Source organism: Chlorocebus sabaeus, chromosome 16, assembly GCF_047675955.1.
Source record: "Chlorocebus sabaeus isolate Y175 chromosome 16, mChlSab1.0.hap1, whole genome shotgun sequence".
NCBI lineage: Eukaryota > Metazoa > Chordata > Mammalia > Primates > Cercopithecidae > Chlorocebus > Chlorocebus sabaeus.
Genome location: NC_132919.1, coordinates 26,941,174 through 26,956,248, shown reverse-complemented (window position 1 = coordinate 26,956,248; position 15,075 = coordinate 26,941,174). Strand labels below are relative to the sequence as shown.

General features: G+C 54.0%; 1 protein-coding gene across 4 annotated transcripts; it reads right to left on the bottom strand.

Moving 5' to 3' along the window:
• Positions 1-214: 214 nt before the first annotated feature.
• On the bottom strand, positions 215-14,151 carry NEK8 (NIMA related kinase 8). Of its 4 annotated transcripts, none has more exons than XM_008010832.3 (15): positions 13,849-14,151; positions 7,691-7,896; positions 6,908-7,140; positions 6,543-6,674; positions 5,862-6,070; positions 5,640-5,701; positions 5,376-5,557; positions 5,131-5,281; positions 4,629-4,705; positions 4,170-4,287; positions 2,779-2,929; positions 2,407-2,570; positions 2,156-2,314; positions 1,821-1,979; positions 215-1,431 (listed from the first exon to the last, which is right to left on the bottom strand). In XM_008010832.3, the coding sequence occupies exons 1-15, from the start codon at positions 13,926-13,928 to the stop codon at positions 1,403-1,405; spliced, it is 2,112 nt and encodes a 703-aa protein (XP_008009023.1). In that variant the 5' UTR covers positions 13,929-14,151; the 3' UTR covers positions 215-1,402. The 4 variants fall into 4 exon arrangements, with proteins under 4 accessions (XP_008009023.1, XP_008009021.1, XP_008009022.1 ...); XM_008010830.3 differs by lacking the exon at positions 13,849-14,151 and adding an exon at positions 13,243-13,763; XM_008010831.3 differs by lacking the exon at positions 13,849-14,151 and adding an exon at positions 13,243-13,763 and having other exon boundaries at positions 215-1,428.
• Positions 14,152-15,075: the final 924 nt, after the last annotated feature.

Here is a 15,075-nt window from a genome sequence, read left to right as displayed (position 1 = left end):
GGTGCTAGGCAGCCGAAGCCTGGCAACCAGCTCCGGGGAGCCCAGCTGGGGCGGGGAGGCTGGACTGGGCGCTGGGCCAGAGGAACTTCGACCCCAGCCGCAGGCTGCGCCCACATTCCTCCCTTGGCCGCAGCCCTGCCACGGAGGTCGCGCCCAGCCCAGTCCTGGGGTGCCTGGTCGCCACACCCACCCCTGAAGACACCACACTCCAGCAGGCAGCTGATATTTTTATTGGCTTTACTTCCTGTGCTCTGAGAAACCAGTCTGGTCCCCCTAGCTACCCTTTCTCTCAAGTGTTTCTGGAGAAAGGCATGGGGTGACGGACAAACTGCAGCCCGGATCTTTTCTGCAGCAGACACGTAGTGGCTCCTGTCCTCGTGCTGGGGAAAAGAGGCAAGCAGACGTCGAGCAAATCCTGCCTTAGGATGAAAGTGTGGGGGAGATGGCAGCACTCCCGGGGACCGCCCTGCCCCAGGCTATGCAGAAGCTAGGCAGGCCTAATGGTCAGTCCAGGCAGGCCCTGGCTTGCCCTGCTCCAAAGCATGGAGACAGTCCCAGTGAGCACCAAATACTTTTTTTTTTCTTTTTTTTTGAGAGGGAGTCTTGCTCTGTCATCCAGGCTGGAGTGCAGTGGTGCGATCTCGGCTCACTGCAACCTTCGCCTCCAGGGTTCAAGGGATTCTCCTGCCTTAGCCTCCAGAGTAGCTGGGATTACAGGCGCCCGCCACCATGCCTGGTTAATTTTTGTATTTTTAGTAGAGACAGGGTTCACCATGTTGGCCAGGCTGGTCTCAAACTACTGACCTCAAGTGATCCACCCGCCTTGGCCTCCCAAAGTGCTGGAATTACAGGTGAGCCACCGCACCCAGCCTTATTTTCTTCTTCTCTTTTTTTTTTTTTTTTTTTTTTGATGGAGACAGCGGTCTCGCTATGGTCCCCAGGCTGGTCTACAACTCCTGGCCACAAGGGATCCTCCTGGCTTGACCTCCCAAAGCACTGGGTATGCAGGTGTGAGCCACTACCCCCAGCCCAGACTTATTTTCTAACTGGGCTGGGGGAAAGGGCACGGTCTGTGTGGAGCTACAGCTGCCTTCAGCCTTTTTATGGCAAGGCTCTGCTTCCAAAGGCTAGGTCTGCCTTCTAACTGTAGCCAGGCTGGATCCTGGGGACACTGACTGAAGGGAGGAAGAGGTAGGAAAGGCAAAGAGGTGGTGGGAGAACAAAGTGGTTGAGGTTTCCATATCCAAGGCCAAAAGCAGAGCAGGGGTTTTGCCAGCCCGGATACCCGATGATGACCCAATCTAGGAGACGGCTGCAACAGTCATGCCTTGGGCACCTGCACTTTTCAGAACATTCAGAGGAGAAGCAGTATCAGGGTGGTCCAGAGGTGTATCCAGGTGCCTCAGGGGGGGACCGGCTCATCTGTGACTGCTGGAGGGTATCAAAGAGAAACCCTTGCAGCTTCTGAGGGCAGTGCCTCCAGAAATTATCACCCACCTCCCACTCCTACTGGGCCCTGGATTCTGGACCCTGTTAGGCCAGAAAGAGAGGTTCAGCATCAACGGGACTCAGCAGTAGGAGAAAGAATGCATGTGAGCCCCCTGGGGAGCAGTGGAGGCAGCCCTTCCATGAGGCCCAAGCAGCACCCGCCTTGGCCACCCGGGGCAGGAAACTTTGAGCTTTTTAACCGCAGCTTCAGCTATTTTTATCTGAGGGCTAAAGATGCTTTTGGTGATGCGGGAATCTGTGAACATGGGGGGTGGGAGTGTGGGCAGGGGTCAGCTGGGTTGTGTGGTGAGGTGGGAAAAGTTAAAACTCACGGCGAACAGCCAGGAGGGTGTTTCCATGGCAACAGGACACGGAAGTCACCGTGTAAGGGTGTGTCTCATCCAACTGCACTGGCCGAGGGAGTCCGGCATCCTCATCCCTCCTTCCCAGTCGACCTCGGGCCCCTTTGCCCCAGGAGTACACTTCACCCTCTGCCAGGAAGAATCCCCAGGAGGAAAGTGGGAAGTGGGCACAGCCTGAGCAGGATCTCCCCTCCCACATTGCCAGGATGGCCCCAGGGAGGCTCCAGAGTCCAGTGGCCCTCAGCAGCAACCCTCAGCCCGCACTGCTCATGGCACTGCCTGCCCCCGCCATGCTCAGTCCTCACCTGCCCCAATAGCTACGGTGAAGGCATCCCCACAGGCTACCATTGCCATCTTGATGCCCTCAAGGCCTTGGACCTTACAGGGTGCCCGATTGCCTCGGCGAGCATTGGTGCCCAACTGCCCGTGCTGATTGCTGCCAAAAGTGTAGCAATCACCTGAGGCTATGGGGGAGAGGAAGAAAAGGGGTGCTTCAACAGGGTACCAAGGAGACCATGAGTCCCCCTCTGGCCTCCAGAGCCCAAGTCCTGCTCACCAGTCACAGCAGCTGAGTGAGCAGTGCCCAGGTCTACACTCAGCAGGGGCTCCTGGTCCAGGGGTGCAGAGCCTAGTAGTGTGAAGCTCAGGGCCTCCTCCATCTGCTGGTGAGGGACAGGCTCCTCCCCCAGGGAGAGGTGGTCCAGGCCCAACTTGTTGAACCTGAGGGCAGAGCCAGAAGCCAAATCCAACTGACAGACAGTTTGGGCAGGAGCTGGTGCACCAGGAGACAGATCCCACCCTGGGTTGAACCAATAGCACCCTCAACCCCCTCAATTCTGGTCTTTGGTGAGAGGTAGGCAATGATGGATGAAGCACTCACAGCCAAGGAGAGCCGGAGGCAGGTTAGTCACCCTGATGACCTATTCACCTGTTGCTCCCACAGGCCAGGGCTTGGCCAGGCACAGTGAGGATCATGGAAGAGTCAATGCCACATACAACTCGCTGAGCTTCCTGTCCTGGGGGCATGGGCACCTGCTGGGGGCAGCTGTGGGACTCCCTGGTGCCTAGTCCCAGTCTGCCTACGAGAAGAAACCCAGAAGGAGTTAATTTGAGCTTTAGTGGGGGTGACGCCAGGATGAGGAGGGCCCACTGAGGGGAGGGAACAGCATGAGTTCTCTGTTCTCTCAGTCCCAAATGCCTTTCCTAGGCCCCTCTGCTGGTTAAAATCCTCCTTTATTTTTTATTTTTTGAGACCGAGTCTCACTCTGTCGCCAAGGCTGGAATGCAATGGTACGATCGTGGCTCACTGCAACCTCCACCTCCCGGGTTCAAGCGATTCTGCTGCCTCAGCCTCCTGAGTAGCTGGGATTACAGGCATGAGCCACCACGCCCAGCTAATTTTTAAATTTTTAGTAGAGACAGGGTTTCACCATGTTGGCCAGGCTGGTCTCGAACTCCTGACCTCGTGATCCACCTGCCTCAGCCTCCCAAAGTGCTGGGATTTCATGTGTGAACCACCGCGCCGACTCAAAATCCTCCTTCTTATAAAGCTCTGTTCAGATGCTCTCTCTCTCTTCCAGTTGACATTATTGTTCACTGAGTTCCACACCTCTGCACCGGGGTGTAGCCCTGATGCTATCTGTTCTCTGGCATGCTGGCAATGTCATCTTTCTCCTACTAGACTGAGTCCTCCAGGAAGACAGGAACCCATCAGTGTCATCTCTAGTTTCAATGCCCAGCCTGATGCCTGACCCAAAGAGGACCTCAATAAAAACTGGTGGATGAGCCACGCGTGGTGGCTCACGCCTGTAATCGCAGCACTTTGGGAGGCTGAGGCACGTGGATCATGAGGTCAGGAGTTCGAGACCAGCCTGGCGAAGATGGTGAAACCCTGTCTCTACAAAAATACACCAATTCGCTGGGTGCGGTGGTGGGTGCCTGTAATCCCAGCTACTCATGAGGCTGAGGCAGAAGATTTGCTTAAACTTGGTGGTGGAGGTTGCAGTGAGCTGAGATCACGCTACTGCACTCTAGTCTGGGTAACAGAGCGAGACTCCGTCTCAAAATAAAAAAATAGGTGGTTGAATGAAATTTCCTTCATTACCTCAAACACCTGAAGGAAGCCACATCTCCATCTTATCTCAGCACCCAGCACAGCATGTGCACAGTTGGTGTAAAATAAAGGTTTGTTGAATGAATGAAGAGAATTTGAGAGAAAAGAGGGAGAAGAGAATGTGCTGTGGGGTGGAAGGTGGGTATGAAGGGGAGCAAGTCATGGCTGAGGATGCTGTGAGATGGGGCCTAGAGGCTGGAGCTTACCGCCGTCTCCACGGCCCCAAGCAAATAGTTCTCGCTCAGTGGACAGGGCCAGCACGTGAGAAGCCCCACAGGCCACCTGCACCATCTCATAGCCCAGCAAAGCCTCCACAATGGTGGGCTAGAGAGGAGAGGAAGCAAGGAGAAACTGGGCAAAGGGTCTGGGACTAGCCATCTGGCCTCAACACCCCCTGTAGGGACAAAGCTGGAGGATACACATTGTCAGGAGGTGGCTATGTCTTTAACTCCAGCCATACACACTGCCAGGTGGACAACCATTGGGGAAGCCTGGTTTTTCTGTACTTCCCCCGATGTAGGTGGCCCAGGGCAGGTGCATCTGGGAAGCTAGAGGAACCTGTGGCTGCTGGGAACTCCCCTGCCCCCGATCTGGTGTCAGCTCTCAGATGTGGGCTCCCCGCCATCTCCCCACTTCCCCCTCTCCAAAGTACATGTGACACCCACCTGGCTGATGTCAGTGAGGCTGCCATGGCCTAGGCACCCATTGCTGCCGCTGCCAAACGTCATGATGATGCCTCGGTCTGGAGAGAAGGGCAGTGAGGAAGGAGAAGGGAGAGAAGTTAAATAGTCTTTCCAGATAGCCTGGTCCTCTAGTGGGTTGCAGCAGCAAAATAAAGTTGGGGACCAGGGCTGAAAAGACGGGATAGGAAGAGAGAAAAGGTTACGAGTCTCTTCAAACGTATGTGACTTTGGACAAGTGACACCCTCTCTGAGCCTTAGCGTCCCCACTTATCAAATGAGGATAATATAATGACTGCCTTGCCAGGCCCGTCCGTAGGGTAAAGGAGGTTGTGTAAGGAAATCTCCTCAATAGTTACTTGACAGAAGCAATAACTCCATAACTAGTAGACAGAAGCATTCATTAAGTGCGTGGTTTGCAAGAGAAGAGAGAAGGTGCTCTGTGGGGCCTTAGAGCAGGTCCCACAAGGTAGGCCCAACAGCTCACCAGTCAGGCAGGCAGTGAAGAAGTCCCCACAGGCCACATGCTTGATGGTCACGCCCGACTGGCCCTCCAGGAAACGCGAGATGAACTGGGGCTGTGGCTGCTCCACTGCCCCAGGGAGGAGGGTGCCTCCGCCTGCACCTAGGGGTGGGGCCTGCAGGGGCAGGTGGATGGGCAGCGCCTGAGCACCCTAACCCTGCTGTGGATCTATACCTCCACACGTCCAGGCCACCCACTGGCCTGCTCACCTCCCACAGGATGAGACGCCCAGAGCGCGTGACGCCGGCTTTCTGTGTGCGCCCAGCTGCTACCTGGATCACCTCTGTGTTGAGCATTGGCAGTCGCAGGGGAGTGCCCAGCCCACCACCCCAGGCATATACTGATGACAGGGGTGGTGGGATGGCCGGCCTCACAGGTCCCCGGGAGATACCTGCAGGTACAGCACATGGGGACTGTTAAACTGATGGGAATGGTGTGGTGTCCATGGGGACTGGCGGCCTCTTCCCACTTACCTCTGCAGCGGACACTGGTGGTCCTACTCCCTGTGCTGCTGGGGGCCACGGACTTCTCTGCCCTGTAGGACAGATGGGGGCCTAAGGACACAGACCCTCCTGACATTCCTACATGCAGGAAGGGAGGACTTGCCCCACGTTTCCCTCTGCCCGACACCTCCTGTGCTCCCGCTGGGTGCCCACACCCTGCCACCCAGGACCGCTCGCTCTCCCTGCACAGGCCTCCGCATGCGGACACTGCCCACGTCAGTGTGGAGGTTGAGGAGGGCACGGATGCAGAGGGGCTGTGCCATGATGTGGCTGAGTGGTGGCCGCTGGGCAGGCTCCAGGCTGAGTAGACTCAGGACCAGCTGGCGCAGCTCAGGGCTGTACCGGTCAGAGATGGGCGCAAAGGTGCCGCTCATGATCTTCAGCACCAGTGCTGGCAGGTTCTGTGAAGGCACCAGGTTGGGAAGTTGGGGAAGTGAGGGCAGCACCCCCCAGCTCCAGCGCCTGGTCTCCTGGGATAATAACAGCTTTGCCCTCAAGAGACTTCAGTCTGATGAGGGGACTCCCAGACTAATAGGGGAGTCCAACCTGGCTTTCAGTGATCCCTAGTCTGATAGGGGAGCCGCAGCTATGTCCTCAGAAACCCCAGGATGCTGGGAAAACTCAAGTCTTGCTCTTGGAAGGGTCTCCTGGGAAAGCCACAGCCCTGCCCTCAGGAGCCCTCAGTCTAATGGGAGGCAAAATGTACTCTCAGAAATCCATAGTCTGAGGGACACCCATAGCCCTCCCCTGGGGTAATCTGATAAGGGAGAGACATGACTCAGCTAGAGGAGAAACCTGAGGTGGCTGGAGCTGAGGCCTGCTGGGGCAGGCAGTACATTTCCCAGTTGTCCCCTGGAGGGTGCGTACACTCACCGCAGCCTCAAAAGCCCTCTTGAGGCTGGCCAGCTCATAGAGGACACAGCCCAGGGCCCAGATGTCACTCTTCTGGTTGTAGGGCTTGCCCTCACACAGCTCAGGGGAGATATAGCATGGGGTACCCACCACCTGCAGGAGAGAAGCTGGGATCACAGCCCTGCAGGGAGGGAAGACCAGGGTCTCTGCACATAAGGCCATTTGGGGACAGCTTCTTCTCAAAGCAAGCCAAGGGGCTTCCTCCTGCAGGACCACCCAAACGAGCCAAAGGGCCAAGGGTGTTTTAGCAGGAGAGGAGGAGGCAGGGTTAGGTCCTGGCCCTCAAGACTTCTAGCACCCTGGAGGTCCCCTCCATGCCCAGGCACCGTGTAGGCCTTGCTCTTGCTGCTAAGGATCTTGGAGATGCCGAAATCACCGATCTTCACGACCATGCGGTGTTTGTCAAGAAGGATGTTCTGGGTCTTGAGGTCTCGGTGCAGGATGAAGTGGGTGTGCACATGATGCAGTGCAAGCAGGATCTGCACGAAGAAGTGCAGGATCGTCTCCTCCTCCAGCAGGGAATTGCAGCGCTTTTGGATGAACTCAGCCAGAGTGCCGCCTGTGGCCCAAAGGACTAATCAAGATCCAGGCTTTCTCACACCACGACAACCGTTCTCCTTTTTTTTTTTTTTGAGACGGAGTCTCGCTCTGTTATTCAGGCTGGAGTGCAGCGGTGCGATCTCGGCTCATTGCTGCAAGCTCCGCCTCCCAGGTTCAAGCCATTCTCCTGCCTCAGCCTCCCAAGTAGCTGGGACTACAGGCGCCCGCCACCAAGCCAGGCTAATTTTTTTTTTTTTTTGTATTTTTAGTAGAGATGGGGTTTCCCCGTGTTAGCCAGGATGGTCTCGATCTCCTGACCTCATGATCCACCTGCCTTGGCCTCCCAAAGTGTTGGGATTATAGGCGTGAGCCAACGGGCCTCCTTTTAGGTATGGAACAGGGCACTGGGAACAGAGAGGAGAAGGGGCTAGCCAGGGTCAGATAACTGGGACCGGAACTCTAACCCTTGGCCATGCTCATTCCAAGGAGGGAAGCCAGGTGATCTATGTCTGCCTGTCCCAGAGATAAGAGGCCCCTCCAGCCAGGTCACCATAAGGAGGCTGGCCCACCTGGTGCATATTCCATGGCGATCATGAGGGCTTTGTCTTCCAGGAAGTTCTCGTAGTACTCAATGACATTGGGGTGGTTGAGCAGCTTGAGGACCTGGCACTCATTCTGGGCTGCCTGCCGCTCTTCCTTGGTCATCTGTTCCACTGGAATCTGCTTGATGATCACCAGCTTCTGGTCAGCCTTTCGCAGGCACAGGTGCACAATCCTAGGGATATGGAGGACAGGGACAGGTTACCAGCTGAGCCTCCAGCCACATATCAGGCAGGGCGGTACAGCCTGGTGACTGATGTCTCTTAGAAGAGGGTTCTAGACTAAGAGGTCATCTAACCAAGTGCACAGAACACCGAGCTTGGGAACAGGGAGAACTGATTACAAGCTGTGTGGGATTTCAGTTTTACCACAGGCACTGTGAGGTAAAGTTAGTCTTGATCTCTAAGTTCCCACAGACTGCCTGGGTTCAAATCTGGGCACCTCCTCTTACTAGTTATCTGGTTTAATACACTATGTGACATCATTGTCTGGAAAATAAAATGGGCCTCCCAGGGTTGTTGAGAGGATGAGAAAGTGCATGTAAGGCACTGAGCACAGTGGCCAGCACAAAGAAAATGCTCAATGAATAGAAGCCATTCATATTATTTTATTTTAATTCTGTGGTCAGTCTCCATAAAAGCAGGAACTACAACACTCTTGTTCACCACAGTGACCCCAGTGCATAGCCCAATATTTAGCAGACAACAGGTGGTCAATAAGTAGTTGCTGAATGAGTGGACTATAAGCTGATCCAAGTCTCAAATTTTTACCTCAAGATCAGACTTCTCTGCTGAACCCCGGACTCAGATATTCACTTGAATGACTCATAGTCATCCTAAATTTTAACAAATTCAAAATAAAATTCTTGATTCCTGCCTCCAAACCTTTCCTTGCTCGGTCTCTTCCATCTCGGTAAATGATACCACCATCCTCCAGTTATTAAAATCAGAAACTGCTAAAATCAGAAACCTGAGGCAGGGCCACATGGCTAAGGCCTGTAATCTCAGCACTTTGGGAGGCTAAGGCAGGTGGAGCACTTGAGTCCAGGCATTCAAGACCAGCCTGGGCAACATGGTGTATCTAGTCTCTCAAAAAAAAAAAAAAAAAAAAAAAAAAAAAAAAAAATTAGCTGAGCGTGGTGGCAAGCCTCTGTGGTCCCAGTTGCTCTGCAGGATGAGGTGGGAGGATCACCTGAGCCTGGGACGTTGAAGATACAATTAGCCATGATCGCGCCACTGCACTCCAGACTGGGTGACCACGTGAGACGGTCTCAAAACAAAACAACAAAAAAACAGACACTTGAAAATCACCCTAGGCCGGGTGTGGTAGCTCACGCCTGTAATCCCAGCACTTTGGGAGGCCGAGGCAGATCACTTGCAGTCAGGAGTTTGAGACCAACCTGGCCAACATGGTGAAACCCATCTCTACCCAAAATACAAAAATTAGCTGGGTGTGATGGTAGGCGCCTGTAATCCCAACTACTCGGGAGGCTGAGGCAGCAGAATGGCCTGAACCTGGGAGGCAGAGCTTGCTGTGAGCAGAGATTGCACCACTGCACTCCAGCCTGGAGGACAGAGCAAGACTCTGTCTCAAAAAAAAAAAAAAAAAGAAAAGAAAAGAAAAGAAAAAAGAAAATCACCCTAGAATCTTTCCTCCATCTCACACAAGCACATCAGAAAATCCCATTTCTACCTCCAAAATACTGTAAATCCATCAAATTCTCTGTACCCTCTCTATAGCCCTTGCCCTATAGTCATCATAATTTCTTTTTTTTTTTTTTTAGACAGAGTCTCGCTCTGTCACCCGGGCTGGAGTGCAGTAACCGGATCTCAGCTCACTGCAAGCTCCGCATCCCGGGTTCACGCCATTCTCCTGCCTCAGCCTCCCGAGTAGCTGGGACTACAGGTGCCCGCCACCTCGCCCAGCTAGTTTTTTGTATTTTTTTTTTGTAGTAGAGACAGGGTTTCACCGTGTTAGCCAGGATGGTCTCGATCTCCTGACCTCGTGATCCACCCGTCTCGGCCTCCCAAAGTGCTGGGATTACATGCTTGAGCCACCGCGCCCGGCCTCATCATAATTTCTTGCCTAAAATACTGTACAACTCTCCAAAATGGTCCCTTTCACTCCTGTCACCCTCCAATCTAAATTCTACATGGCAACCAGAATGACATTTTTTTTTTTTTTTTTTTTTTTTTGAGACGGAGTCTTGCTCTGTCGCCCGGGCTGGAGTGCAGTGGCCGGATCTCAGCTCACTGCAAGCTCCGCCTCCCGGGTTCACGCCATTCTCCTGCCTCAGCCTCCCGAGTAGCGGGGACTACAGGCGCCCGCCACCTCGCCCGGCTAGTTTTTTTTTGTGTTTTTAGTAGAGACGGGGTTTCACTGTGTTAGCCAGGATGGTCTCGATCTCCTGGCCTCGTGATCCGCCCGTCTCGAATGACATTTTTTATTTATTTCTTTTTCTTTTTTTAATAGATATGGAGTCTCACTATGTTGGCCAGGTTGATCTTGAACTTGTGGCCTCGAGACATCCTCCTGCCTCAGCCTCTCAAAATGCTGGGATTATAGGCATGAGACACCATGCCCAGTCCCAGAATGTAATTTAAAAATCTTACCATCCTGGCTAACATGGTGAAACCCTGTCTCTACTAAAAATACAAAAAATTAGCCAGGCGTGGTGGCAGGCGCCTGTAGTCCCAGCTACTCAGGAGACTGAGGCAGTAGAATGGCGAGAACCTGGGAGGCGGAGCTTGCAGTGAGCCTAGATTGTGCCACTGCCCTCCAGCCTAGGCGACAGAGCAAGACTCCGTCTCAAAAAAAACAAAAAAACAAAAAACCCCTGAAAACTGGGGCCAGGCATGGTGGCTCACGCCTGTAATCCCAGCACTTTGGGAGGCTGAGGCGGGCAGATCACTAGGTCAGGAGATCGAGACCATCCTGGCTAACATAGTGAAACTCCGTCTCTACTAAAAACTACAAAAAAATTAGCCAGGCATGGTGGCGGGCGCCTGTAGTTACAGCTGCTAGGGAGGCTGAGGCAGAAGAATGGCGTTAACCTGGGAGGTGGAGCTTGCAGTGAGCCAAGATGGTGCCACTGCACTCCAGCCTGGGCAACAGAGTGAGAATTTGTCTTAAAAAAAAAAAAAAAAAAAAAGAGGCTGGGTGCGGTGGCTCACGCCTGTAATCCCAGCACTTTGGGAGGCCAAGGCGGGCAGATCACGAGGTCAGGAGATAGAGACCATCCTGGCTAACACGGTGAAACCCTGTCTCTACTAAAAATACAAAAAAATTAGCCGGGCGTGGTGGCAGGCGCCTGTAGTCCCAGCTACTTGGAGGCTGAGGCAGAATTGCTTGAACCCAGGAGGCAGGGGTTGCAGTGAGCCGAGATGGTGCCATTGCACTCCAGCCTGGGCAACAGAGGGAGACTCTGTCTCAAAAAAAAATAAAATAAAATAAAATAAAATAACAATAACAATAAATAAAAAATTAGCCAGGCATTGTGGCGTGTGCCTGTAGTCCCAGCTACTCAGGAGGCTGAGGCAGTAGAATTGCTTGAACCTGGGCGGCGGAGGTTGCAGTGAACTGAGATCGTGCCACTGAACTCTAGCCTGAGCGACAGTGCAAGTCTCCGTCTCAAAAACAAAAACAAAACAAAACCCTTTGTGGCAAATGAGCCCTTTTACCTCAGGTTATCAGGCCATAATCTAGTCCCCGCCCTCGACAATTACATTTCATACCATTCTCTATCTTGCCCACTACATTCCAACTGTGCTAGTCTTTTTCTCAGTTTCTTCAATGCTCTGTTTTCCCATGTGAGAAATTTCTTTTTTTTTTTTTTTTTGAGACGGAGTCTTGCTCTGTCACCCGGGCTGGAGTGCAGTGGCCGAATGTCAGCTCACTGCAAGCTCCGCCTCCCGGGTTTACGCCATTCTCTTGCCTCAGCCTCCCGAGTAGCTGGGACTACAGGCGCCCGCCACCTCGCCCGGCTAATTTTTTGTATTTTTAGTAGAGACGGGGTTTCACCGTGTTAGCCAGGATGGTCTCATCTCCTGACCTTGTGATCCGCCCATCTCGGCCTCCCAAAGTGCTGGGATTACAGGCTTGAGCCACCGCGCCCGGCCGAGAAATTTCACATATGCTATTTCCTTTGCCTGAAAAGCTCTCACTTCACCTTCAGACTACTGGTTCTCATTCCTCAAGTCTTGGCCTTACATCTCACTTCTGGCCTGGCGCGGTGACTTACGCCTGTAATCCCAGCACTTTGGGAGGCTGGGGTGGACGGATCACCTGAGGTCAGGAATTTGAGACCAGCCTGGCCAACATGGCGAAACCCCGTCTCTACTAAAAATACAAAAAAAATTAGCTGGGCATGGTGGTGCGTGCCTGTAGTCCCAGCTACTCGGGAGGCTGAGGCAGGAGAATCGCTTGAACCGAGAGGCAGAGGTTGCAGTGAGCCGAGATCACGTCACTGCTCTCCAGTCTGGCGACAGAGGGAGGGAGACTCTGTCTCAAAAAAAAAAAAAAAGTCAAAAAAATTTAGTCGGGCGTGGTAGCGCACGCCTGTAATCCTAGCTACTCTGGAGGCTGAGGCACAACGATTGCTTGAACCCGGGAGGTGGTGGCTGCAGTGTGCCGAGATCGCGACACTGAATTCCAGCCTGGGTGACAGAGGGAGACTCTGTCTCAAAAATCAATCAATCGGGCCGGGCGTGGTGGCTCAAGCCTGTAATCCCAGCACTTTCGGAGGCCGAGACGGGCGGATCATGAGGTCAGAAGATCGACACCATCCTGGCTAACATGGTGAAACCCCATCTCTACTTAAAAATACAAAAAACTAGCCGGGTGTGGTGGTGGGCGCCTGTAGTCCCACCTACTCGGGAGGCTGAGGCAGGAGAATGGTGTAAACCCGGGAGGCGGAGCTTGCAGTGAGCTGAGATCTGGCTACTGCACTCCAGCCTGGGCGACAGAGCGAGACTCCGTCTCAAAAAAAAAAAAAAAAAAAAAAAAAAAAAAAAAAAAATCAATCAATCAATCAATCTCCCTTCTCAGAGAATTCTTCCTTGACCATCTCATATAAGTATTCTCCCTGGTAATGTACTCTAGCCTCACAACCTGCTAATAACCCTTCATAACTGCTATAACTTCTTAATTCATAATGTTTTGTTTATTGTATAACTTTCCCATAGTCAGTAAGTTCCAAGAGGGAAAAGACCACGCCTGTTCCGGTTCTAACTGCATACCCAGGGCCCAAAGCCTGACATACATAGCTGGCACTCAGTATTTGTAAAACCAATGAATAAAGAAACTAACAGAACTCAGTGGGCGGGCCATTGGGCTTGTCAGGGGCGTGGCCCACGTAGAGGCGCAGTCTCCCCGCGGGATAGGGACCGGAAGCTTGGGCGGAGCTTCCCAGAGTAGCGCACACACCTTGGGGCGGGTCTAGGCGGGCGGCGACTTCGCGGGCAGAATTGGGGCTTATTTTCCCTATCCTTTAGCAGTTTCCTCCCCCAGAGCCCTGGCTCACCCGAAGGCACCTCTCCCCACCACTCGGATCCGCTCGTACTTCTCCATCTCATTTCTTAGCGTTTCACTTCCGTCTCCCACGCGGCGCGTGCGCGGACCCAGCCACTCTGGGCCCCGCCCCTTCACGGCGAGCGGCTTGCGGGGCGGAGCCAGCCGGCTCGGTGTGGGTTTCGCCACGCGTCCGTATTTGTGGGCCTGCACCACACACCTGCCGCTGCGACACGCCGTCACCTTTCCCCTCACGACCCTGCCCCACGCAGTGTCCAAGGGATAGGGCAAGAAAATAGGGCGGGCCCCGCAATGGCGGGCACGGTACCCGCCCCTCCCAAGCATATACCCAGCCCTTGTAAAGCTTGCTAGACTAAAAGGATGTCGCGTTCCTGAGAGTTGCACCCCACAGGCCGGGCGGGGGTGGGAAGAGAGGATCGACCCCCTTCTTGCCCACGAGTGACGCTATTTCAGGAGAAATCGGGTTCTTCTTGGCACACAAACGATAAACACAACCAAAACGACCGAGGCCAGCGCTCCTGGGAGAAGGCAGCAGAGTTAGTTTCGTGTTTGCCTAGGGAGGGACGAGGGAAATCCCAAATTGTGCAAGTTGATTCACCTGGGGAGGACATGACACGGTCTCAGGCCGTCCCGACTAGTGAGCACCGCGCTGGTCAGGACTCTCAACTCGCTTTTCATACACACGCACTGCAGGAGGGTAATCTGCCCTCAGTGCTCATCTAGGGTGAACCCCATGGGGGAAGATGGGGGCGGAAGTGAATCACTACCTGAAAGCATCAAGGGGAGAAGGAAAGACCGCGGTTTCGCCGAGATGAGCTCAAGACAAAGCCTATAGGCAGAGGGCTGGTTAGTGTGACCAGCTAGCCTCTTTACCGGAAGTGAGGTTAATTCCAGGTTCTCCCGGGCTCCTGCTCTGCTGGAGCTCTGTAAAAACTCAGTATTCGGCCAGGCGCGGTGGCTCACGCCTGTAATTCCAGCACTTTGGGAGGCCGAGGCGGGCAGATCACCTGAGGTCAAGCGTTTGAGACCAGCCTGGCCAACATGGTAAAACCTCATCTCTACTAAAAATACAAAAAGTTGGACATGGTCGCGCTCGCCTGTAATCCCAGCTACTCGGGAGGGTGAGGCAGGAGAATCGCTTGAATCTGGGAGGCGGAGGTTGCAGTGAGCCGAGATCGTGCCACTGCACTCCAGCCTGGGCGACAGAGTGAGACTCCATCTCAAAAAAAAAAAAAAAAAAAAAAGAAAGAAAGAAAGAAAGAAAGAAACCCTGCCCCGGCCTTCGCAAGGGTACCCAAACCCGCCCACGTGGAAGGACTGCTGATGGGCGCTGTCTCAGGCCGGTGTCGGCCGGCGGACAGAGCAGCCCTGTGAGCCAAGGGGAGGGACGAAAGCCGCTCACCCGGGACACCAGTGCTCTCACCTAGAAACCGACTGCGCCTTGATTAACCTAGGAGTCCCACAGGGGTTAATGTGTAACTTGGAGCCATAGGGGAGGAAAACACTCAAACGGCTTGGTCCGTGGGTCCTTGCGCCTCAGGTTTTTGGCTTTTTCCTCCCTCCCGCAGCACCTTTCCCCTCCCTCACTTCTTCCCTCCCCTATTGTATTACCACCCTCGTCTCCCTCCCCGCCCTCACCCCCGCTTCACTTCCCTCGCTAGCTCTCAGCGGCTCCTCCTTTCGCCCAGTTTACCTAAACTTTCCCCGAAAGCAGCCGCCTAGCTCGGAGGCGGGAGAGGGAGCCCGCGCCACAGTGAGGGCAGGCTGCCACCTAGTGGCCAGGAGCCGCAACTGCTGCAAGCTACCGGCCTGGAGAGCGCGGGTC

What these genes read in the sequence shown, in the direction of transcription:
- NEK8 (XM_008010830.3), bottom strand. Translation starts at nt 13,574, where the DNA reads ATGCTTGGGAGGGGCGGGTACCGTGCCCGCCATTGCGGGGCCCGCCCT. An exon ending in AGAGGGCTTTTGAGGCTGCG is followed by an intron (nt 6,071 to 6,542) that starts GTGAGTGTACGC and finishes GTGCCTTCACAG; the next exon opens with AACCTGCCAGCACTGGTGCT. An exon ending in CTGGCCTGTGGGAGCAACAG is followed by an intron (nt 2,571 to 2,778) that starts GTGAATAGGTCA and finishes CTCTGCCCTCAG; the next exon opens with GTTCAACAAGTTGGGCCTGG.